The sequence below is a fragment of the Miniopterus natalensis genome, chromosome 17 (assembly GCF_054644295.1).
Source record: "Miniopterus natalensis isolate mMinNat1 chromosome 17, mMinNat1.hap1, whole genome shotgun sequence".
Lineage (NCBI taxonomy): Eukaryota > Metazoa > Chordata > Mammalia > Chiroptera > Miniopteridae > Miniopterus > Miniopterus natalensis.
The window spans coordinates 41,985,173-42,009,029 of NC_142097.1; the positions used below are offsets into that span (position 1 = coordinate 41,985,173).

A 23,857-nucleotide genomic window follows, 5' to 3' on the forward strand; every position below is an offset into this window, starting at 1 on the left:
CCGGGGCCGCAGCAGCGCTAAGCTCACAGCTGGACTGCCCGCCACACCGAGACCGGCCTACAGTCAGGCCTTTCGGGGAAGGTGACCGAGTTGTTTGGTATGTTTCTGGTGGTGGTGCCATGAAACGATGCTTGTGTTAAAACTCCACATCAGGAAGAATTTCACTATATGAAAAAATAATTTTTTACAGAAGAAAAATGTTTCAAGCTGGGCACTTTAAATGTATGCGATCTATTTTATTCCAGTTGTACCTCAGAAAGGGAGCGCCTCTGCTTGAGGTCTTGGCTGCAGGAACCTGGGCTCACCTGACCACCCCCCACCACCGGAGACGCTCCACCCTCAGACTTAAACACAAACACAGGTGCTCCCCACAAGGGGCCCAACACCCCCTGCACTCTGCCTCCAAGCCCCACCCAGCAAGGCCCTCACTGGGTGACAGGTGGCAGGAAGGACACCCAATGGGCAGCATCTTAGGAAGGCTGGTCACACAGGGGTGGACTGGAGGAGTGGCCCTGGGTTAGGTGTTGTGACAGATTGAACTGAGGACTAAAGATGACAGAGAATGTCCTTTTGAGCATGTCTGAGGCATTATTGGTGAGAGCTGAGAACCGATCCGGGAGAGGGGGGTGGCAGGAGGTGCGTGTTTGTGACTGTCCTGTGCTTAGAGGTGATGTTAGAGAGCCAGGGAGGGACACTCCCTGGACACAAGAGATTCTAGGACAGACTCCAGGAGATGGGGTGGGGAACAGGAGGCAAGAGCAAAGAGAGGGAGAGGGAGCGGGTGAGAGAGGAGGGAGGGAACTTCTGGAGGGAGAGGGGAGAGGGGGAGGAAAGTCACTGGGGGCTCATTAGCATAAGCAGTGTCCCACAGAGTTTGCCAGGAGCCCACGGCCAGTGAAATATGCAAAGATGTGGCAAGAAATCATCAGGGACAAAATGAGGCTGAAGGGAAAACGCCACTTCTCCTTCCTTATAGCAACATCCCCATGGTGGTCTCTGCTTGCAGTGACTCAGGGCCCCGGCGGAAGCTGTCCTGGGGAGGGGCAGGGGGTCAGGCTCAGGGAGGGGTGGTGGCCCAGGGCAGGAAGAGGTCTGAGCTACCCTCGGGGGGGCTGCTGGAGGGGGGCTGCGGGTGGGGCTGTACCTCCTTTCAGGCTGGGTGTGAGCCCTGAGCACTGCTTCCTTCCCAAAGCACAGATCTAGCCCGAGTCCCTCGCTCCCTGGGACCCGAGCTCTGAGCTCTCCTCTGCGGGCCCCACTGCAAGTCCTGCCCACTTTGCTGGCAGCCCCCTTCTCAGCTCCTCCAACGCACACTCGCGAGTGGAACCCTGGCCAGGCCTGGATGCTTCGCTTCCCCCAAATCACTGAAGGCACATCAGTTATACATTCACAAATAATGACGCCTCTTTTATCCTAATTTATGAAATGAGGAACTAACTGAAGACAAAAAAGTTAAAGGAAGTAGAGGAAAAAGAAAATATATAATGATTTAGACACATCGAAGGCAGTTTGAGTCTGGGCTCTGTTCAAGTCCCTGGAGGGCACTGGCATTTGATGTCACCTGGGAGAGGACCTGGGCAGGCAGGACCATGTGGCTGCTCCCACCTCTGCTCCTTCTCATGGTCTCAGGTGAGTGGGGCTGGGGCTTTAGGAAGTGCAATGACTGAGGCTGGGGGGGGACACAGAGGGGGTCTGTCATGGGGGTGGGAACACGTCAGGGCAAATGGCAGGGCCCATTCATCACCCAGACACCTTTTCATTAAATGGAAATCAAGGTGCTCCTGTCCCACAGGCTCTCTGTTAGGTGCTGGGAAACAACCAAAAAACCACAGCAAACTGAAGTCCCCCCCTTGTAGGACAGTGTTTCTCAGCCTGGCTGTGCTGCGTAGACAGAGGGACAAACCCACAAGCTAATCCTTCTTGGGGACTTTCAGGAGCAGAGACTCTCAGGCTCCAGCTCAGACGCACTCAGTCAAGGCGGGGCTCAGGGGTCTGGGTTGCCTCAAAGCCTTGGAGCTGAGGAGCCTTCAGGAAAACAGCACAGGGAGGGGACAGGCAGTGAAGCCAGAGGAGACAGGCTGTCTGGGCTGTCGCTCCAGCCCACTCATCTGCCTGCCTGAGTTTCTGCTCCGGATGAGCCGAAGGGCAGACCGTTGTCACTGTGGTCAGTGCAGTAACGGGGACAGGGCAAAGCGGCTAGCAGAGTGGGGGGGGGGGGGGGGGGAGACTGTGTTGGCTGCAGAATCTGAGAGCCTTGGAAGAGGTGATCTTAAGTTGAGCCTTGAGGGATGGGTGGAAGGGTTTGATTCCTTCAAGCAGAGGAAGAGAGCATTCCAGATAAGAGAACAGCTTGTGCAAAGGTGTGAGACACAAAGAGCATGGTTTTTAGGGGGAAAGTGTGTGTGAGTGAGCTGTGAGCTGTGAGCTGTGAGCGTGTGCACACAAGTGTGTGTGTAGTTCCTGCGACTTTATCGCATGTGTAGTCAGAGGGCGAGGGCTTTAGGTGTGTGGGTGCAGTGTCAGGGCATGGGGGACGGAGGCGGCCGAGGTGCCTACCTCTCAGCTCTAGGATTCAGAAATAAACCCGAGGACTGTGGGCTGGAGGGAAGGAGGTGTTCGGAATGGGAGAATTTCCAAGGCAGGGCCTGGGGAGTGAGCAGAGGCCTCTGTATTGGGCAGTTCGGATCCCAAAGGGGACCTTTGCAAGAGAGATGGGGATTTGAGAACCCTGGGCCAGAGGGCGGAGGCTCCTGGCCCCAGGGAGCTGCGGGAAGCTGCTAGTCCTGGCTCCAGGAAGGGTCTGCATGCTGGGTTTCTGTTTGGCAGGCTGTTTTTCCATCTCTGGTCCGTGGTCAGTGAGCGGCCCAAGAGGAGGTCTGGTGACGATTCAGTGTCACTATGATCGGGGTTGGGAAACCTACAAAAAGTGGTGGTGTCGTGGAGAGGCCTGGAGTTCCTGCGAAATCCTCGTGAAAACCACCGGCTCAGAGCAAAAGGTTCAGAGAGGCCGAGTGTTCATCCAGGACGATCACTGGAGGAACAGGTTCACCGTGACCATGGAGGACCTCTGGAGGAGCGACCAAGACACCTATTGGTGTGGGATCGAGAAATCCGGCACCGACCTGGGGCACCAAGTCCACGTGTTCGTTGGCCCAGGTAGGAACGGTCCCTCCTGCACCTGGTGGCCTAGTGCTGAGCATGGAGAGAGCGCGGCTTCCCGGCCTGCCAGGCAGAGGCGGAGGATGCTGGAGACTACCTGTGTGCCTGTGCCTGAGCCTGTGCCTGAGCCTGAGCCTGAGCCTGAGCCTGTGCCTGGGCCTGAGCCTGTGCCTGAGCCTGTGCCTGGGCCTGGGCCTGGGCCTGAGCCTGAGCCTGGGCCTGGGCCTGAGCCTGAGCCTGAGCCTGAGCCTGAGCCTGTGCCTGAGCCTGTGCCTGGGCCTGAGCCTGTGCCTGAGCCTGAGCCTGTGCCTGGGCCTGAGCCTGTGCCTGAGCCTGTGCCTGGGCCTGGGCCTGGGCCTGAGCCTGAGCCTGGGCCTGGGCCTGAGCCTGTGCCTGAGCCTGTGCCTGGGCCTGGGCCTGGGCCTGAGCCTGAGCCTGGGCCTGGGCCTGAGCCTGAGCCTGAGCCTGGGCCCGAGCCTGAGCCTGTGCCTGGGCCTGGGCCTGTGCCTGAGCCTGTGCCTGAGCCTGAGCCTGTGCCTGGGCCTGGGCCTGGGCCTGAGCCTGAGCCTGAGCCTGAGCCTGAGCCTGAGCCTGAGCCTGAGCCTGTGCCTGTGCCTGAGCCTGAGCCTGTGCATCCATGTGGGTGCCCGTGTGCAAGCATGTGCGGGGGCGGGGGGTCCACCAAGACTCTGGGGAGACTGAAAGGCAGCCCCAGCATGTCTGCACGGCTCCATCTATTGTCATCAGGGGGCGCAGAGAAGCCCAGACTCAACTTGGACAGGCTTGCCCCAAAAGGCAGTTCCTCTTTCCCAAGTTTTGGGGCACTGCTTCTGTCCTCAGAGCAGCCCTGTGTCTACCCTCAGAGCAACCCAACCCGACCAGGGGCCTTGTGAGCTGTGCAGGGAGGGGTGGGATGCTAGAAAGCCATTATCTTGACTGTCTCAGCTACAGGACAAGTGGCCCTCTCCCTGCCCCGCCCCTCCTCTCCCTCCTCTGGCTTCATAAGAGCAAAGGAGCTCTGGTCAATGTAGCTCAACTGGCTGGGCATTGTCCCATGCACCGAAAGGTTGCCAGTTCGATTCCCGATCAGGGCACATACCCAGGTTTCAAGTTTGATCCCCGGTGGGGGTGCATATGGGAGGCAACCAACTGATGTTTCTCTCTCTCTCTTTCTTTCTCTCTCTCCCTCCCTCTCCCTTCTTCTCGCTCTAAAATCAATTTTAAAAAAACATATTAAGAACAAAGGAGGGGGCAAGGGACTCTGAACTCATGAGTGGCGGAAGGAAAGGATTCACCGTGGTGCCGGGGCCTCCCACGGGCCTCCCCTGGCTGCCTCTGAGCCTCCCTGGAGTCAGAGACCTGGAAAGAGAGTTGGGTTGTAGCTCCCACCCCACAGCTCTGACTCCAGAGCCCTCGGTCCTGTCTCCACTTTGGTAATTAGGGAAACTACCCCCGCTCTGTTCCCACTAAACATACACACAGACAGCCAACCTGGCTGTACCTACGTCACCAAAAACAACTCAAATGTGTCAATATAAATGGCTGAACTTATGTTAACACACCCAGCTGTACCTGTGACAACACACGCTGCTGTACTTGAGACAACCGATGTGGCCGAACATATGCCAACACACCCGACTGTACCTGTGACAACCGATGTGGCCGAACTTACGCCAACACACCCGACTGTACCTGTGACAACCGATGTGGCCGAACTTACGCCAACACACCCAGCTGTACCTGTGACAACCGATGTGGCCGAACTTACGTCAACACACCCGACTGTACCTGTGACAACACCTGCGCCAGCCAGTCTGGCTCCCTCGCCTCCTCGTACCCCGAGCAGCAACAGCAGCATGGCCCTGACCAGGTCCCTCACCAGGTGAGCAGAGCTGGGCCCCCGCAGACCTTTCCCACTGCTGCCCTCTGCCTGCTCCCCCAGGGACGCCGCGTCAGGGACGCCCATGTCGCCGCTCGGCTGTTTCCTGTGCGAGGGAGAGAGCAGAGCCTGCGCTGTGCCTCCGCTCCTCCTTTTTCCCTCCCGCGCGCTTACTGAGCTCCCCGCTCCCCGAGTGGGGCCTAAACAGTGTTCTCAGCTGGGCTGCAGACTCCGGCTCCCTCTGGCCCCCCACCCCCCAGGAAGCAAAGGAAAGGGTAGCAAGGTTCAGCCTCAAGTGCGCTAGAAGGAGAGAGCGCTGCATTAGTTTCTTGTGGCTGCTGTAACAAATTACTGCTAACCTGGTGGCTTAAAACAACAAAAATGTTATTATCTTAGAGCCCCGGAGACCGGAAGTCTGAAATGAGTCTCATGGGGCTAACATCAAGGCGTTGACAGGGCTGGAGAGTCTAGGGAAGAATCCTTCCCCTGACTTTTCCAGCTTTTGGAGACCACCCACTTTCCTTGGCTCCTGGCCCCTTCCATCTCCAAAGCCAGCCGTAACCGCACATTGCATTACTCTAACACTCACTCTCCTGAGCGCATCTCTCACTTATAAAGACCCTGGTGATTGCCTGGCATCCGCCTGGGGAACCCAGGCTGGCCTCCCCGTCTCGCATTCAGCTGGTTAGCGATTTTAAGTCCATCTGCAGCCTGAACTCCCCCTTGCCATGCAACATGACATATTCAGAGGCTCTGGGGGTTAGGGCATCTTGGGGGATCATTGTCCTGCTCACCACAGTCACCGGCCGATACACGGCTCAGGGCTCCAGCCCTTCTCTCCCCAAGGGCTGCAGAGATGAGAGGAAGCAGTGGGAAGCTGAGGGCATCACCCTGAAGTCCACTCCCTTCAGAGGCTCCCAGAGGACAGTCAATAAGTTCTTCCATCGAAGAGCAAGCACCCCCGCCCCCGATTCCTCCCGTCACAGCCTGGTGGCTCCCGTGAAGTCCAGGGTCAAGGTCTGCTCTCTCCCTGGGCCCGGCCTCTCAGAATCCCCTCCATCGGCTCCCTTCCCTGCTCGGCCCAGCGCCCTTCCTTCCTCTAGGTTCCTGTTCCTGGGGCCTGGCCCCTGCTGGCCAGTTTGCTCAGTGACAAGCCTGAGGGAGGCAAGGCTCTTGGGGGCACCGCCTCACGAACAGGCTCTGTCCCCCTGGCGGCTGTTGGGAGAGCGGCGGTTCTGTGGAGTTGAGGGTGAAGAACGCAGGGCTGTTATCGAGGCTGCAGAAGCACAAGAGAAAGCTTGGGGGCAGGGGACGGGCCACGCCGGGAGCAGGGCTCCTGAAGAAAGCACAGTGTGTACCTTTAGGACGTGCGATGCAGCGTGTCTCTCCCTCAAGGAAACCGTTAGTGTCTTCGCTGTGATGCCCTGCTCCAGGCAGGCTGAGGGACAGAACAGCCGTGGCCTGTGGGGCGTGGGTCCTAGCGGAGGGGACGAGGCACTGGGGGAGGGGGTCAGATTCTTATACCCTGATAGGAGCCTGGGGCCCAACAGTCTAACAGGACCGAGTGTCCGCTGTGCGGGACATTCGATGATTTAAGCTAAAGTGCATCTCACGTGTGCCCTCCGACGGGGCCGGAGCCCAGAGAGGCCCCTCCCAGGAGAACCCAGCAGAGAGCCAGGTTTACAGTGATGGGGGATCGTCCCCTCCTGCAAAGATCCGAGCTTGAAAGATGGGCAGAATTTACAAAGGGAGATGCAAGGTGGAGGGAATGGGAGAGAGAAAAAAGACAGGGAAGAGCAAACCCTAAAGCTCGGCTAGATGGCAGGGGAGCTGACAGTGAATTGTGGGACATCAGCCAAAAGGGAGGAGGGAGACAGGCAAAGGGCGCTGGACCCCAGGCCCAGCCAGCAGGGAGGCCCCTGAAGGCTTTGCCTTTGGGCAGCATGACCGAGCCCCTCACAGGGGCCTTCCCGGCCAGGCCAGGGACCCAGGCGTGCCTGTCAGGCTGGGCTGGGCTGCGGGGGGGGGGGGGGGGGGGAGAAGAATGGGGGCTGCTCCAGAGAGGCTCAGTCCTGTGTCCGTGTTCCCTGTACAGGTTCCTGCTCTGCAACATTCACTTGGTGCTCCTGACTTTCATAAAGGTGCCCCTGCTCGGGAGCCTGCTGTGCGCTGCGATGTGTCTGAACAGGCGTCGGGGGGACTACGGGGGGGACTGAAGTCAGTGTGAGCAGGAGAACCGCAGCTCCCATGCCATCGACACCCTCGCGTGGGACTAGCAGAACCTCCTGATCTCTTATCAGGGGATGGGGAGCGGCCGCGGTCCCAGGGAGATGAGGGCCCTGCTGCGGTGTGGGCTCCCTCGTCCTGGCCTCGGGAACACAGTCGGCTCCGTCCCTGCTTGGCACGGCTCCGGAGCCTGGTCTCCGCCGCAGGAGCAGAGAAAGGACAAGGGACGGTTCCCCTTGAACACCCAGCCCTCAGAGCACCTGCAGCCTTACCTGTGTGGATCCCCCCGATGCCTCCTTTCCTTGTGACTCTGCCCACGGCCACGGACCACAACACTGTCTAGGGCTCCAGCTAATGATGGAGCCAAGAGTCCAGACCAACCAACAAGTGAAAAACCGGAATTAAACCAAAAAGCTCAGAATGTGTCTACAAGGGCGAAGGCACCCCCACCATCGCTGCTGCCACCACAGGCAGGTGTGCAGAGCTCTGCCGATTCCACCTCCTGCTGCATCAGTTCCTCCTGGAGAGTCGCCTGAACGTAGACAACCTGGGACCGGCCTGGACCATGGCCCGGCTCACACCGCTATGTCTGCCTGTGCGTTTCCTATTAAATCGATGGATGTCCTGTGCTCTTTGAGACTACATCGTTTGCTGTGCTGTTTCCACACGTTCTAGAGGGCGTGAAGGGCCAGACAGAGCTCACAGAACGGGCCTGAGAGCCAGGGGAGGGGGGAGGGGGAGAGGCCAGAAGATATTCTATCCCCCCAGAGGGGTGGCAACTAGGACCCCCCATGTGTAGATGCAAACTTTAATTGATGGCTAGGAATGAACAAAAAAAGCATGGGACTTTATAAGATAGTCTTTTAAATGCTATTTTTTATATTTTAAAAAAGTAATTATCGAGGTGTAATTATACCTCAAAAATGACAAAGTCTAAACATGCTAAGCTTACAGTTTAATGAGTCTTTCAAGGGTAAACACCCTTGACTATTGTGGTCTCAATCAAGAAGCTGATAGGGGTGGTGGATAGTGCTGGATTCTGGAGGGACCCCAGCCTTCTGGGAGTATTGTTCTTGTGCCTCGAGGGGGGTCCTGGCTCTCAGAGGTCACTCGCTCCCGTCCTTAAGATGAGTCTCAGGGCCCCTGTGTGGGGTCCTCCTTCCGCCTCCCCAGATCCTCCAGCTCCCCGCCCCCATGCCCACCTCCCAGTGAAAGTATTTCCTGGAAGTTGCATGCTCAGAAGCCTGGCTCTTTACTCTCCTCTGTGGCACAAAAGCGTAGCTCGGTGTCCCCAGGGCAGTAGCCACCTCGTCCCTGCCCACAGGAGGCTCCCTCCAGTCCGCTCACATATGGGAAGCGTATTCTTCTCTAAGGCCCAGCTTCCCAAAAACGTAACCCAGCGACAATCCCTGTCAGTGGCTTCGACTTTCGCCGTCTTTCCCCAGAGGTCGCGATCCATGGCCTTAAACTTCACTGTCTTTGAGAACTCTCTGCCAAACCATATGATCTTTCCGCACATCTGATGAAATATGGTACAAAATGGGCACTGACGCATGGGCACTGGCAACGTCCTGTGTCTTGGCCTCATTGGTAGTTATATAAACACCGCTTTGAAAGTATTCTGCAAACTATACACGTGTGTTGGATGCAGCCTTCTCTCGGTATGATATATTTTACAACTAGATGCATATATGTGTGCACCTTATATCCTACACGCAATTAAATATACATGTATATGCAATGGAGTAATGTCTGTGGGATTTTGAGAGAGAAATCAATGCCCAAGAATGTTATACCTCATAGAGAAAGAGACACATTTTGAAAATGCAAGGACTCCAAATGTACACCGTCCGTGTGTACTGTCTTTTTAAAAAAAAGCATGACTTATAGCGCCCCACCCAACCAAGAAATCAACCCAAAGAATTTGCATTTGAGGAAGATGCAGTATAAAGACAATAACAGTGGAAAACAAAACCAGTTCAACTTTAAAGTGTTTTTTGTTATCGTTGTTGTTGTTTTTACATTTGAGGTTTGGAAAGAGGCTTCTCCTGCAGGGCCACGCGGGATGAACTGGAAAGAAGAGAGTCTGAGAATAAAAATCCAAATCATGAGAGTGGCTGTGAAAAATGACAAAACTGGAAAAATGTGAGAGCTGCTAAATAAAGGCAAAATTGGCAAGGTCTCAGATCCCTTGGAGGTGAAGGCTAAGGAGCCAAAAATAATCCAGAATGTCTAGTTTTGAAGTTGGGGACACGACCACCAGAGTCAGGGAACCCGGGAGAAGCAGGCGGGGGAGGAAGCGAGATGCTCGCTCCGGCGCACGGGGGTTGGAGGAGCTTCGGGGGAGCCGGGAGAAGCTGCCGGGGTGGAAGCCCCAGGGAGGTGGAGCAGCCCCACGGGTTGGCGAGCCGGCACAGGGGCCTGGAGAGGCGGTGCCCCCAGGACGTCCCCAGCCTAAGCCTGAGGGCCCGCCACTGCGGACCAAGAGGGCAGGGGTGTTGGAGGACCTTGGCGTTGGAGGGGTTGGCCGAGGCGGAGGGGTCACTGAAGAAAACCAAGAAATTAAGTCCAGGGAGACAAGAGAACCAGGGGATGTGATACGGGGAAGTTTTGCAAAGGGAGCGGCCAGCAACGGCGAGGGAGGCAGATGGGAAAGTTGGCCTTCGGGTCCCGCAGGAGGATGTCACCGGACATCTTTACTGCCGGAGGGGAAGATAACAGAGGAAACGTGAATATTAGAATGAGGAGTCCCTTCCATTCCTTTTCCTTCTTCAGCTCCTTGGGCCCCACATCCCTGTCTCACACTCAGGACACCTTCTGTGTCAGGGGCACAAGGGTCACTTGGCCCCGCCCCTCCAGCCCCAGTGGCGCAAACCCGGCCTGGACCCGCCTTGTGGAGGCTTGTACTGGACAGTGTTGCTGCTGGGTCTTCCTCCACTCTGCGTCCACCGGGCATCCCTGGACAGCTCGGAAAGAGGGCGCCGGCCTCTGCCCCCACCCCACCCCCGCGGCTTCTCGTGTCCCCAGAGGGCCCCGGCAGAAGACGAGGCCAGGACGCTGCCATGTGGCTGGCACATTCCCGTACTCTGGTTTCTCGTGGAGTCCTGGAGCTCCTCGCACGCCTGAGGTGGCCCAAATCTAAACTCAAGGCAAAGGCTTATGCCCACAGGCTGTCCCAGGGAAAGCACCTGAGCCACGGTGGTCCTGGATCCCTCCGGGGCCCGTGCTCCAGCACCCCCTGCAGATGCCGCTTTTCCGCTTTGTGAACCCCGTAGAAGAACGCCTGCCGAAGCTCACAGTCACACATGAGGAGCTTCCACACGTGCCGCTTCTGCCCACAGGCACGGTCCACTAGTCAGTGCGCGGACGACAAACGCCAGCTTCTGACAGGGAATCACGAGAACTGCGCAGGCGGCACCCCCCGAAACGGCCCCGCGTCGCACAGTCCCTCCCGAACCCGCCCGCAGTTTCGGGTCACACATTGCGCAGCAGTTTCGGGTCACACATTGCGCAGCAGTTTCGGGGGAAGCCCATATGGGCATGAGGGTGTGTCTCCCCGAGAACTGAGGGGTGTAAACAATGGGGAGATGCAGCCACGGAAGCAGCTGGAGGCTCCCCGTGGTCATTGGTCAGGAGGTTGCAAGTTAACGAGTCCCTTGCTCCCCTAAATCTAAGGGGCATTATATACCATAGGAATATTATTCACTGCTGTAAAGAAACGAGCTGTAGCCCCATGGACGGCACAGGCCCCCTTCCTTTTTATCCCTGCCTTTCACCAATTAAAAACCAGCGTCCGTCCGTGAACAGCAGTGCCTCTGTGGGAGTGGCGGAATCAGCACCGTACTCCAGGGGACCCAGGAGGAGACCCCCCCACCCGTGCTCGGGGTAACAGGCAGACAGGCCTCGGTATGGCCTGCAGGACAGCGGCTGCAATGAACCGGCCCCAGCCCTGCTCGGCGACAGCAGCAGCTGAAGTCCTGGACGGTACTGACTTGGGCAGACACCCTCCAAGGAGGCAGCCTTTGTACAAGCCCAGGCTTCTCAAGAAGGGGTCCCAGGCCTCCACTGGAGAAATACATGCGTGAGTGTGGACCCCTGGAGAGGGTAAGTGGAACTCAGCCGCCCCCCCCCACCCCTGGGTGGCACAGAGTAGGGCTGACCTAGCCAGGGGCAGCCTCCCTTGCGGAGGGGGGAGTGTGGGGGGGGTGCCCAGCTGCCGCAGCTGCGCCAACACGGCTGGAGAAACCTGTTTTCCTTCCGTAGCAACCGGAACACTGAGGCAGGACCTCCATGCCTGGGGCAGGGAGGAGACTAGGGAAGGGGCAGGTCAGATTATCAAAGGGCCTTAAAGGAGTTGCCTTCGGGACTCCGGCAGGAAGCTGGGCCACTAGATGGTTAACTCCTTGAGAGCAATAGGCACGTTGGCCCCTTTGTCGCCTTCCTCAAAACACCCAGAACAGCGCCTATGCTCCGGATAAAAAATAATGAAATAAAGACGCAATGACAAAGCGCAGGAAGCAGGCACTCCTGATAAGAGTCGAGGTCCACCCTGGATCCCGAGCTCGGCTGGCTCGGGCTGTAGGGAAGGCTTCTGGGGCAGTTTCATTTGTCACAAAAGCAGTGGCTTTCGTTGTCTCTCTCCTCCCCAGGGATGCTTTCAGCCTCCCGAGACGCAGTCATCAATCAACATCTGCTCTCCACAGCCTGCCCTGCGCCAGACACAACAGGATGTGCCTTAGCGGCCTCTCAATTTAGTTTATGTTTCGGGTAGAAGCCCGACAAGAAAGATCTCCCCCAGCCATGGACTCCTGCCTTGGCTTCTTTTTGGAAAAACAACTCTCACTTCAAAAAAAACCAAACGTATTTGAGGATCATTTTCTTGGAGGTAGAAGGATACTGAGAAATTAGCTGGTCCACGGAAAATGGTCATGAGGAAAAAAGGGGACAATTTGTATAAGAAGATACCCATTTCAGTAGTAAAATATAGATTCTGAATAAAAACAAGTGTTGTTACCAGAACATTAGCAGTAAGGTAAAGAGTTTGTGGTGATTTTTATTTTTCAATCTTCTGGATCTTGCAAAATTTCTATAGTGAATTCATGTTACACTTAAACCAAGAAACAAAATTTATGAGGTATAAAGGGAGAGACACCAATACAGTAAGAGTAGAGAGCTACAATGCCCCACTTTTAGCAATGGATAGGTCATCCAGACAGAAAATCAACCAGTGAGCGGTGGACTTGATTTCTGGAGCAGAGGACCTAACAGACATAGAACATTCTAGCCAACAGGAGCCGACACAGTCCCCTCAAGGGCACAGAGCAGCCTCCGGGGCAGATTATATGTTAGGCAGGTCCTCAGGCAACCCCTGCCTCCATTAAGACAGCTTCCGGATTAAATTCATTCAAACAAGAGATTGTGTCTGAAAAGAATGGTGTTAAATATTTTATAGAAAAAGCATATACAACCCCTAACTAAACGGTGAATAATAAAACGCGCACCTGTGTGCTCCCCCGCCCGGCCTAAGAGCTTCCTTTAGACACGGCTGTGGGGTGCTGAGCTGCTGACACTCACCTGACTCACACATCCCTGTCCTGTGTCACTCTCTCCGCCTGTGCCTGATTTTTAGACCTTCCATCTGTTCCCAATTCTAAAATACAAGGTGTAAAGAAATACTCTCTTAATTAAAAACTTTCCGCGTTGAACCTTGAACACGAAGGTCACCCTTCCCTCCCTCCCTTTCGCCTATAATTCCTCTCCACCCAACCCCGCCCCTGCGCTCTCCTCTCATTCTGCGGCACCACCATCCCCCTTCTCCTTGAGTTCTACCCCTCTATCGCCCATCTCCTTCCCTTCCCGGGATCAAGGCTACAAGAGAGGCACCTAGAGCACAAAATTTAAGGCACGACTGACCCTCCAAGCGACTGTCCCCAGGCACTTCTCCTGCTCACCCTGTTCACTCCCTCTGTATTTACATATCCAGACCAGTATTTTGCTCCCACCCTTCCCCACTCTTTTGCTCTTTTGACCACCTGGTAGAGTGTTTACTCTTTACACACATAGCAATTATATTATTTAGAACACCCATTCAGCTATTGCATTAAAAACCATGATGACAAGGCAGAAATGCATTTATCTTTGCTCTAGCATCCAAGGCTGAGCAGTCCAAGGCTGATGTGGCAGCTCCACAGGCCTCAGGTTCCTTGTAGCCTGTAGCTCTACAATCCTCAGCGCCTGGCTTCCATCTCAAGACCGAAGATGGCTGCTCCAGCTTCCACCACCCCCTTCACACTCCAGTAAGAGAAAATGAAGAAGGGAAGGGGAGGGATTGCTCCTTTCTTCTTAAGGGCATGATTCAGAAGTTGTAGGCATGGCTTCTGTTCACACATCCCCTTGGCCAGAACTTGGGTAGGTTCTGCAAGGGAGAACCTTACCTAGCTGCAAGGGAGGCTGGTAATTGGGGTCTTTAACTTCCCAGCCACACCCCCAGCTAAAACTTCTGTTACTGTAAAACAAAAAACAGATATTTGGGCATTGATTAGCATCTTTTCCACATTTGCATTCTACGGAGAAATAGTATATTTTCTTCTTCAAGATAGTATGAAGAGAGACACAATAGCTGCTCTTCTATTTTTGCCAAGGTGATAGCTTTTGCTTTGGATCTACAGGTGCTCATTATATTTTAATGGATGGATGAATTAATGAATGAAAATGAACCATTCATGCACAAATGATGAGTGTGTCAGAATTCAATTATTTTGATTATCCCAATTCTGTGAAGCCTGAGGTTCAGTTTAAAGAAGAATCAGGTTAATAGATGAATAAATGATTAGACATCCCTGCATTATCAGTGCTTGGAATGAGAAACTGAATTCTCCAAGTCCTAGTTTTGCTGCTCAGTTGTGTGCCTTGAGGAAAAAAATCACAAAGATATCATGAGGGAGTCCAGAGTACCTTCTGCCTCTTCTGGAAAATACCTGAAATGAAATCCACTGATTCCTGCAAGCAGGTGGCTGGCTGGATAAAAGGGCCTGCTGAGAGAGGGTCATGGCCAAGGGGATGTCATTTCAGCAAAGAGAGGCTCTTGAAAATATGATGCCTCTCACACAGAGATACATACACACACACACACGCATGTGCACACACCTGTTGCTGATTATGGTAAAATAATTTTTTAATACTCACAATCAAGTAAAAAGCCTAAAGAACAAAAGCCTTCCCAAAAGATGATCTGTGCGCTTAAAATCATAGTAAGATGTAAATGATAGCTCTCTTCTCTTCCTAAAAGAATATAGCGTATGTGGAAAGGGGGCTAAGCAACACAAGAAAGAACACAGAGCAGGAAGGGTGGCTGAGAGAAGAGCAGATAAACTTGGCTGGCAAAGAAGCCCATCTCCCTGGGACTGCTGAACTTGGCGGTTCCCCAATAGCACAGCTGCCATCTTCTGAGACCCTACTGGGGACAAATGTCCACAAGGAGGAGTCAGTGAGCCTCAGAGAGCCTTGAGCTCAGTAGAGGAGCCAGCCCAGATGCTCAGTTGGTCCCTGGTCAGCAGCTGCTGGCCTGTGTGTGACCCAGGAGACAGACCAATACTGATGACCATCAGAAGTGCCCCAGGTTCATGGAGTCCGAGCCCTGGGGGGCTGTCACACTCACTGCCCCTGGCTCCAGGTAAGAGAAGCAGGGGTGCATTGCCCCGTGCTGTGTGGCATTGACACGTATACACCAGGAAGGCAGGTGTTGAGCAGATAGCTGTGTGATACCACCAGGCACTTCTGTACCCCTGGAGCGGGACACCCCTCAGCGTCTCATCCCCCGGACCGTGACTGACAGGAAAACTTGGAACTGAGAGCTGAGAAAGTCCTGCATCCAGGGAGTTCTTCCAGCTATGGAGCTAAACACACCGAATAAATCTCCACAGTCCTTCCTGAACCATTTCATCAACTTTTTTTTTTTTTTAATATGTCTTTACTGATTTCAGAGAGAGGAAGGGAGAGAGAGAGGGAGAGAGAAACATCAATGATGAGAGAGTCATGGATCGGCTGCCTCCTGCACGCCGCCGACTGGGGATCGGCCCACAACCCGGGCATGTGCCCTGACCGGGAATCGAACCACAATCCCCTGGATCCTGGGTCGATGCTCAGCCGCTGAGCCACGCCGGCCGGGCTCATCAACCTTTCCCTGGCTGATGGTCCTACGCAAGCGAGGCAGCTGCAGGATGTGAAAAGCATATAAGCTTCAGGCCGCAAGGCCGGGAACTGAGTCTCAGCTTTGCCTGGCGCCTGCGGGAATTCGGGGATCAGCTCCACGGCCCGGATCAGCTGTGCGGAGGAAAGAGCGGCCTCCCCGAGGACCCCATGGGGCTGGGCTGGCTTCAACAGGTAGCACGGGCAAGGGAGCCTGGCGCGGCGCTCCTCAGCAGGCCCACTTGCGCCCTGTCCACCCATGTGTCCCCCAGAAAGCACCCAATAAAGACACTAAGACAGGGCAGCAGAAAGCTGGTATTAGTGAGAATCTCCCTTGTCGGAGGCTGTTTGTCAACTGTCAAAAACGTGACTCCTTGGGGTGCTGGGACAGGGGCACACACCATTTGAGGGCCTTTCTCAGGAAGGAAGAGCCGGCGCTGGGAGGCCCCTTCCTGCGCGAAGCCCTCCCTGACCCCCACCTTCCTCCTCACCCCCAGGCAGAGCGACTTGGTCGCCGGTAGGGACTCGCAGCACACTGTCCACACCGTTAACAACAGCTCCCCGGATTGAGCACGCAGTGCAGGCCCGGCACTGGGGTGCACACGCCCGGGCTTAGCTTATTTAACCCTCGCAACAGCCCCATGAAACAGGAAAGCGAAGGTTCTCAAAGTTAAATGCAGACCAAGTCACACGGATAAAAATGGCAGAGCTCGGGCTCCTGTCTGATGCGATGGTGCCTTTTAACCACCTCACTGTACTGGCTCCCTCCCGTCCCATCAAGGCCCTTGTCACAAGGTGTGGCATTTCCATGTTAGTCAAGCCTAGTAGACAGTCAGCTCTTCAGAGGCAGCGGCTGTGGCTCTTTTATCTATTTCTCTCCAGCGCCTAGCACAGTGCCTGGGTAAGAATGAGTGAGAGTGAATGAAAATGAATGAATGAATGAATGAATGATCTTCTCCAAAGTCCCAAGGAAGGAGCCAGAACATTGCTCCTTCCAGGTCAATGACTCAACATCCGCCTCCATCCAAGCGGTGGGGTGGGGGTGGGGGTGACAGGTGGCTGCATGGACAGGCTGCTCCTTCCCTACTGTGTACTTCTCACCCCCGCCAGGAGCCCAGAGCCTGGCCAGGGGAGCCTTGCCAAGCCCTTCACTAGAGGAGCGATGTTGCTGGGTCTTTAATGCCAGAAAGGCCATCCCATCTCCCCAATTCACGACTTTTTGCAGCATCAAATCTTCAGAGTTTATTCTGGTTACTTCCTTTAAATCCATTGCCTTAGCAGTTCTCTTGTTTCGCAGTTGGTGCTATGATCTATAGATAACTTCCTTAGGGACCCAAAATTAAACTGCCACTTAATTCCCACATGAGGTTCAACACAAAATTTCAGAATAAAAATAGTATATTGGTTAAGAGTGAAATCTGAAGTCAAATATTCCTGGGTTCAAATCCCAACTAGCTATGTAAGCTTTTTTAAACACTTGAAGCCTCAGTTTCCACTTCTGTAAAATGGACACAGTAATAACTACCTCATAAGATCATTGGTCAGATTAATGAGATAATGTATAAAACATTTAGCACAGTAATCTGGCACATAGTATATGCTCAGTAAATGTTAATTTTTAAGAGTGAGGTCTAGGGACACCTAAGGGAATTACATAGGTGTTGATACTCCCAGAATAAAGTTCAGATTACTCTCTCTAGGATTTCTTCAGATTACCAGCAAACTCCCTGACCACTCACCCATAGGTTTCACCTGCTACAGTCCTGCCCATACACGGAGATCTCAGCCAGCCTTTCTAACGCCTCATTCTTAAATGTGAAGGCAGACAAGAACCCCTAGGCAATTTTTAAAAATCTGCAACAAGAAAGAGAAAAACAGAATAAATAGCAAGAGTTAAATCAAGAGAATTTTCCGGGGAAGAAAGGAGACACGCATCTTCAAACTAAAAAGTCCTACCGAGTACCCAGCACAATAGATGCAAAAAGCTATACAATCAAATAACTTCATGTGAAAGTTCAGAAAACCATGGATCAAGATAACATCCTAAAACTGCCAAAGAAAAATAAATAATTGAGCAGGCCATTCCCAAGGCCGAGGACTTAATCCGGCAACAGCCTTCCGGTCAGCAGCACCTGGGCCTGGGCGAGCCAAGCGGCATGGCTCCTGCTAGTGTGGCACCTCCAGGCTGGGGGGAGGCGTCCCCACCTGCAACCGCAAACCCAGCTGAAACCGAGCAAGACAAGAACAAATCCGTTTTCAGATACGCAAGGAGCCAGGAAGTTCACCTCCTGTGCCCCTTTCTTAGGAAGCTATGTGAGTATCTTCTCAAGTAACTTCCTCAAACATTTACTCATGAGAAGTAAACCAAGAAAAATAAACAAAGTTCATGAAGGAGTGAAACAAGAAAGAGGAAGGCACGAGCCATGGAAATACCAAACCCACAGAGAAGTAAAACTGAAAGTAAAGGACAGGGTTACAGCCAATCAGAGGCTCAGAAAAAAGTAAGTCAGACTGGAGCAGGACAATGAAGTCCTATGGCACAGTAGTCTATGAGCTAGTCTAGAAAAGAAATGTTTTCATGTAACTCTCTCATTTACTCTCCACAAAAAACCAGTGAGATAGGTGCACACTGCTCCTCCTAGTTTACAGATGAGTAAGGACTTTCAGAGCATGACGATTTTAGCCAAAAAAGAATTGAACCCAGGAGGGAAATGCACCCTTTAAAATCCAGGCCTGGCCCTTTCTCTCCCTATTAATATTGACTCCAAATGTCACCATGTGAGGACGACCTCAGAGGCCACAGTCTCCGTGATCAGCCCTATGCTTTCCTAGTCCAGGTGTGATGCAACTCTGCAAATCGGTGGTCCCAGCAGCAGGACCCTCCTGGTGTTTAGGGGATGTAGCCAGAGCTCCCCACCCCCTTGCCCAGAGAGCACAACAACTAACAGGTATTTTTAGTTTCTAATCCATGTCAGGCACTGTTCTAGGCTTTTTACCTGAATTAACTCATTGAGTCCCCAAAACATCACCAGGAGGTAGGTACTATTATTATCCCCATTTTGTGGACACTTGGGGGAGGTTAAGTAACTTGCCCAAGGTTACACAACTAATCATTTTCAGAGGCAAGATTTGAACTCTGTAGCCTGTCCTCTTAACCAACATCATTCTGCCTCTCCCAAGCCAGTTGTTCTTAACTTTTGGGGGGTCCTGTGCATCCCAAGAATGTAATTTAAGCTCTGGACCCTCTCCCTAGGAAAATGCAGTTAAGCAGAATTTTGCAAAATATTTCAGAGACTTCAGGGACACCCTAAAGCCCACCATCTATCAATCTCAGGCTTCAAGCTGCTATTTGTCTCCTGCATACTGGAGGGAACCGTCCAGGGAGAAAAAGAGAAACGGTGCCAGCGCCGCAGGACTTCGTGTCTGCAAAGGCGGGAGGAGCGGGAGGAGGGCTGAGCTGCGGGGCGTGACCCGGACACTCGTTCAGCTGAGAATCAGGAGCCGTGAGCTCCCGGACCGCAGCGCCCGGAGAACGCAGCCGGTGGCCGAGCCCCGGAGACCCACAGCTGAGCGCGGCGCGCGCGGGCCACGGGCTCCACCGACAGCGCGCGTCCCTCCCGGCCTCCCGGAGTCACGAGGCAGCGCGCGGGGCGCAGAGCCGGCCTCGGAACTCGGGTCCGGGGCGCGGGGGGGCGCTGTCCCTGGTGCTGAAGCGCCGCCGCGGGAGCTGTCCGGTGCTGAACGCGCTGCGGCCCGGCCGCGCCCAGGGGGCCGGGACCGCGATCCCCGGGGCTCTGACGCAGAAGCCGGGAGAGCGGCAGAGGCGGGCGCGGGCCGGGCATGGACCTGCAGAGATTCGACTCCTACCAGGGGGGAGCTCGCCCTGATTTCGACGAGCACGTCCTGCACAAGGTAAGCCTCCCACCCGGTCCCCCGCGCCCCCCTCCCAACGCTGGGAGAGGGCGCCCTCACCAGGGCTTCTCTCGGTCCCCCTGACTTGCCTTTGGGACTTAAAAAGACCTCGCCCCTCTCTGTGAGCCTGGGGGACCCTTTCCGGTTGATCCTGTTTACTGCTCAAAACAGAACGCGTGCGCTCCGGGGGAGGGGCCGCCGCCAGAGGCTCCCATGGTCAGGAGCTCCGTTCGTTCATCTAAATCACCCGTGACCTTGTCTCATCCGCTCCCACCTGCCTCTCATCCAGCTGAACTCCTGCGTAACCCTCGTGGGAGGCTGTTTGTCCTCCCACCCAAGCCCCAGCCCTGTTAGGGCCAATAGCCTGGTCAGAGACCTGAACTGCTGGCCAACTTGGCTAAATTTAGACACAGAAATGATCTACAGCAGGAAAAAAAAAGAAAGAAAGAAAAAACGCTGTTGTTTTTAAAGCAGACTTCCTCATGACTCCAGAAGCCTGCCCTCCAGCCTTGACCCGCTCACAGCCTCCTGAAAGCGCCGGCTTTTCCGAAGTCCCCATTCACCCGCCGCTCCCTCACTCCCGTTTCTTATGCAACTCAGGCCTCAGAAGTGCAGGTCTCCACTTGAAGTGATGGTGCGGAAAGCGGCGGCCTCGCTCCAGGCAGCACTTTTAAATCCAAAATCTACTGCTTTGAAACAATCAGAACCTCATATTTGCCGTAAGAAGTCACTATGGCTCCTCACCCCTTTCTCTGCCCTCTTTATTCAGCTGATATTTTGCTAATATCAGCTTATTTGCTAGATCCCTGAGAGCTGTGCATTGTCCTATACTTGGAGTTGTTCTTTTAAAATATGTCTTTATTGATTTCAGAGAGAGGAAGGGAGAGGGAGAGAGAGAGAGAAACATCAATGATGAGAGAGTCATTGATCGGCTGCCTCCTGCACACCCCCAGCTGGGGATCGAGCCTGCAACCCGGGCATGTGCCCTGACTGGGAATCTAACTGGGATCTCCTGGATCTTAGGTCAATGCTCAACTGCTGAGCCACACCAGTGGGGCCTTGGAGATTTTTTAAATCAATATATCCTTCTGAAAATTCCATGAATCCAAGCTTTGAAATAATACGATTCACCCTCTTCCCTTGCAACAGTTCACATTTGAGGAAACTGGAGTCCAGAGAGGTGAGGTGACTTGTCCAAGAAAACAAGGTAGAAAATGGCAGAGTTGGTTCTAAAAGCCAGGAGTTATGACTCCATGTCTAATGTTCTTTTCTCTATAAAGTGTGGCCCACAGACCACAGCATTGACACTACCTAGGAGCTTGTTAGATGGGCAAAATCTCAGTCTCCACCCCAGATCTGCTGCATCTGAATCTGTAATTTAACAAGATCCCTAGGAAATAAATATGCTCATTAAAGTTTCAGATGTGCAGCCCTGTGTCACGCTGGCTATTTCTGACACAAATAAAGGAAAATCAGCTATTGGAGGAAGCAGGTCTGTAGATCTGAACAGCCCATGTGACTTCTCCCTCCAGATCCCTGAACCCCTGGAATATAGAAGAGGAGACTTTATAAGAACTGCCCCAGTCTGACAGTTTTAAAACTTTAGTTTTAAATAATTTACAGTTTGAAATAAACTATTATCAACTCTGTGGTTTTTGAGGTTGTGGGTCTAGCCTTGATAGAAAGTGTATACAAGCAAAGGAACATAATTACAAATCAATTACCAAAGCATCCTGGTGACTAGATATATGGGTCCAAATCTAAACCATCTTATAAAGGTAGAAATATTCCTTTTGAAAGATTAAGATTTGGAGGTCAAAGTTTTCCAGTTATTGAGAAAGTGTGTGGTTTTCTCACCTCAGTTACACATGAAATGTAGGATGTAGCCCATGAGAACTTTCACTTCCTCTGGGTTTATTGATCAATAAACTGGGAAAGATTCTGTTCCTACAAGCTCCACTATACTTGAAGACAAGCGTCTACCTACTGCTAATAAATGCCCGGCCTTTCCAGCTTGGTTGTGAGCATCTCGAAAGCAGAACCTGGCTCTAAACCTTTGGTGGCGTCCAACAGAGTGACACATGTGTGCAGAAAGTTTTCCTTTCCATTATAATGCTGGTTACCGCCTCCTAATCTTATTTCATTGTTGTGCATGACTTTTTATTGTGATCCACTTAAAATCTATCTGTAAATGGGCAGGGTATCAACATATTTGTCTTATTTTTCAAGCTTGCTCTATAGTAGAGTCCAAGGAATTCCTACTGATTCATTTGAACACACTGGCCCTGGGATGCAGGCTCCCCTCCAACATTAGTTGCTAGGAGGAAGCACTTTCAAATAAACTTTTAATGGACATGTAGCAGACACAAGAAAAGCTCAAATCATACATGTACACCCTGAGGGACTGTCACAAGGGGAGCACCTCTGTGCAACCACTACCAAGATAAAGAGATGGGGCCTCGCCAGCTTCCCAGAACCGCCCCCACATACCCCCTTCCACCTACTCCCCTTCTTCCTCCCCAGACGTTACCATTGGGGGAAGGAAGAATCATTTTATGTTTTGACAGAGCAGCCAGATTTTATGCCAGACAGTCCTAGAAACTTGCCAGAAGAGAAATTATATAAGGTGGAAAGAAACCCCGGGTTTGGAATCGTACAGACTTTATTTATCTACAGATAGGCATAATAATGCCTGGCTGATTGTTGCTTGAGTGAAGACGTTAGATAACATAATATTATTGGTTGGTTGGTTTCTCTGGTGTATAGGATGCGTTCCCATGGCTGTTATTAGGGCACACGCCCCAGGCTCCAGAGCAGTTTCAATACGTATCACATTGGGTCTCACCTAAAATGATGAAGTTTCTGCCCAGCCGGTGTGGCTCAGCGGTTGAACATTGACTCATGAACCAAGCGGCCACCAGTTCAATTCTGGGTCAGGACATATGCCCGGTTACAGGTCTGATCCCCAGTAGGGGGTGTGCAGGAGGCAGCCGATTGATGCTTCTCTCTCTCTCATTGATGTTTCTATCTCTTTCTCCCTCTTCCTTCCTTTCTCTGAAATTAATAAAAACATATTTTAAAATGATGAAGCTTTATGAGAAAGAGCAGCAGCTCCATAAACAGAAACATATGCTCATACACACACGCAGGCACACATTTCACAGGCACGGCCCCATAAGATTAAGTTCACACACCCAATTATAGGAAAACCATGACTTCTGTGGGAACATCCCAACCCTAATTTCACAAGTTGAATTTTATTTTCTGGGAAATACGGGAGGTGAGGTGTGGGATGCAATGAAACCTCTCGTTAAAATTCATTTATATGAAAAACATATACGAAATATCAGCAGCCTTGGATGGCACTTGCACTTTAGCTAGTCCCAAGAGTTGGAAACCGACTCAAATAAGCCAGAGTTACTCCTAGAATATTCCTGGAGTGTGGGCTGAAAGCTGGGAACTGCTTGGAAACATTGAGTTCACCCATCACATGCCCAGAGTTTTTAAATAGAGTAGCTGTTGTGCTCACAAATCTGAATATTTTATGCAACTAAATAATTTAAAGCAGACAAACAACTTTGCTGCTCTCTTCTTCGGAGATGCCCCAGCCCTCTCTTGCTACCTGTATAGTCTTGAGAGCCATCAGGGGCAATGATGTGAGTTAGTCTCAGAAACAACCCAAGGGTTGGGCTCTTGCTGTGCCAGGGCCTGACTGGGCTCTGGGAACATGAAGCACAGACGGGGCAGTTTTTAACCTAGGAAGAAATGGTCACTCTGACCCCAGATACTAGTGAGTCAGGACAAAGGGGCTTCAGCTCAAGAGCTCAACCTCACTATCACCGGCGCTCTGATGAACACCCACATGCCAGTCCTGTTCCAAGAGGGGCAAACAATTGCTAAGTTAAAATCAGTCACCTCTGCAGCATCTCAGAGACACCACCACCCGGGGGGCAGAGAGATGTGGGCTGTCCATCATTCATCAGGGCTTGGCTCCTGTTGGAAAAAATGGAATTACTGAGGAGATGAGCCCCAAAGGTCCCTGTCCCGCAAGGGTTTCCATCCCCTCTGCCTCTGCTCTAACACGTCTTCTCGTGAGCGGGAAAGGCAAGCGGGGCATCTCTACTTGTCCCCCCCTCTTGCACTTGTCCTTTGCTTCCCTCATCGTGGGATTTCTGCCTCCCTCGCGGGTCCACGTGCCTCATCCGGCCCTTCAGCAAACGCGTACCGAGCACTTACAAAGTGCAAGAAACTATGCTGAGCATTATAAAGGACACACACACCAAAAAAAAGGCTCCCCCTTCATCATCTCGTGGCCCATAAGACACACCCACAAATTCTTATAATACCGGGTAGCCTCAGGAGTGCCCTAAGGAAGGTGCGAGAGGATACAATGAAATAATCTGGAAAGAAATGGTCGGTCTGACCTCAGCTTAAGGCCGGACCCTTTCTCTCTCATGACCTCTGGCTAAGGGTTAATATCTAGGAGAGAGAGTC

The 23,857-nt window shown here is 52.9% G+C and overlaps 2 protein-coding genes across 3 annotated transcripts in view; both read left to right on the forward strand.

The window, feature by feature from the left end:
• The first annotated feature begins 1,589 nt into the window (after positions 1-1,589).
• LOC148091305 (CMRF35-like molecule 7) lies at positions 1,590-7,254 on the forward strand. Its single transcript, XM_087825758.1, has 5 exons — positions 1,590-1,629; positions 2,827-3,156; positions 4,726-4,779; positions 4,876-5,041; positions 7,134-7,254. The coding sequence occupies exons 1-5, from the start codon at positions 1,590-1,592 to the stop codon at positions 7,252-7,254; spliced, it is 711 nt and encodes a 236-aa protein (XP_087681884.1).
• A 12,037-nt stretch (positions 7,255-19,291) lies between these two features.
• RAB37 (RAB37, member RAS oncogene family) overlaps positions 19,292-23,857 on the forward strand; it is a 42,970-nt gene continuing 38,404 nt past the window's right edge. For both annotated transcript variants that reach the window (XM_087825682.1, XM_016220352.2), the window contains exon 1: positions 19,292-19,363. In XM_087825682.1, coding sequence (XP_087681808.1) covers positions 19,292-19,363 — 72 coding nt within the window. The remainder of the gene's footprint in view (positions 19,364-23,857) is intronic.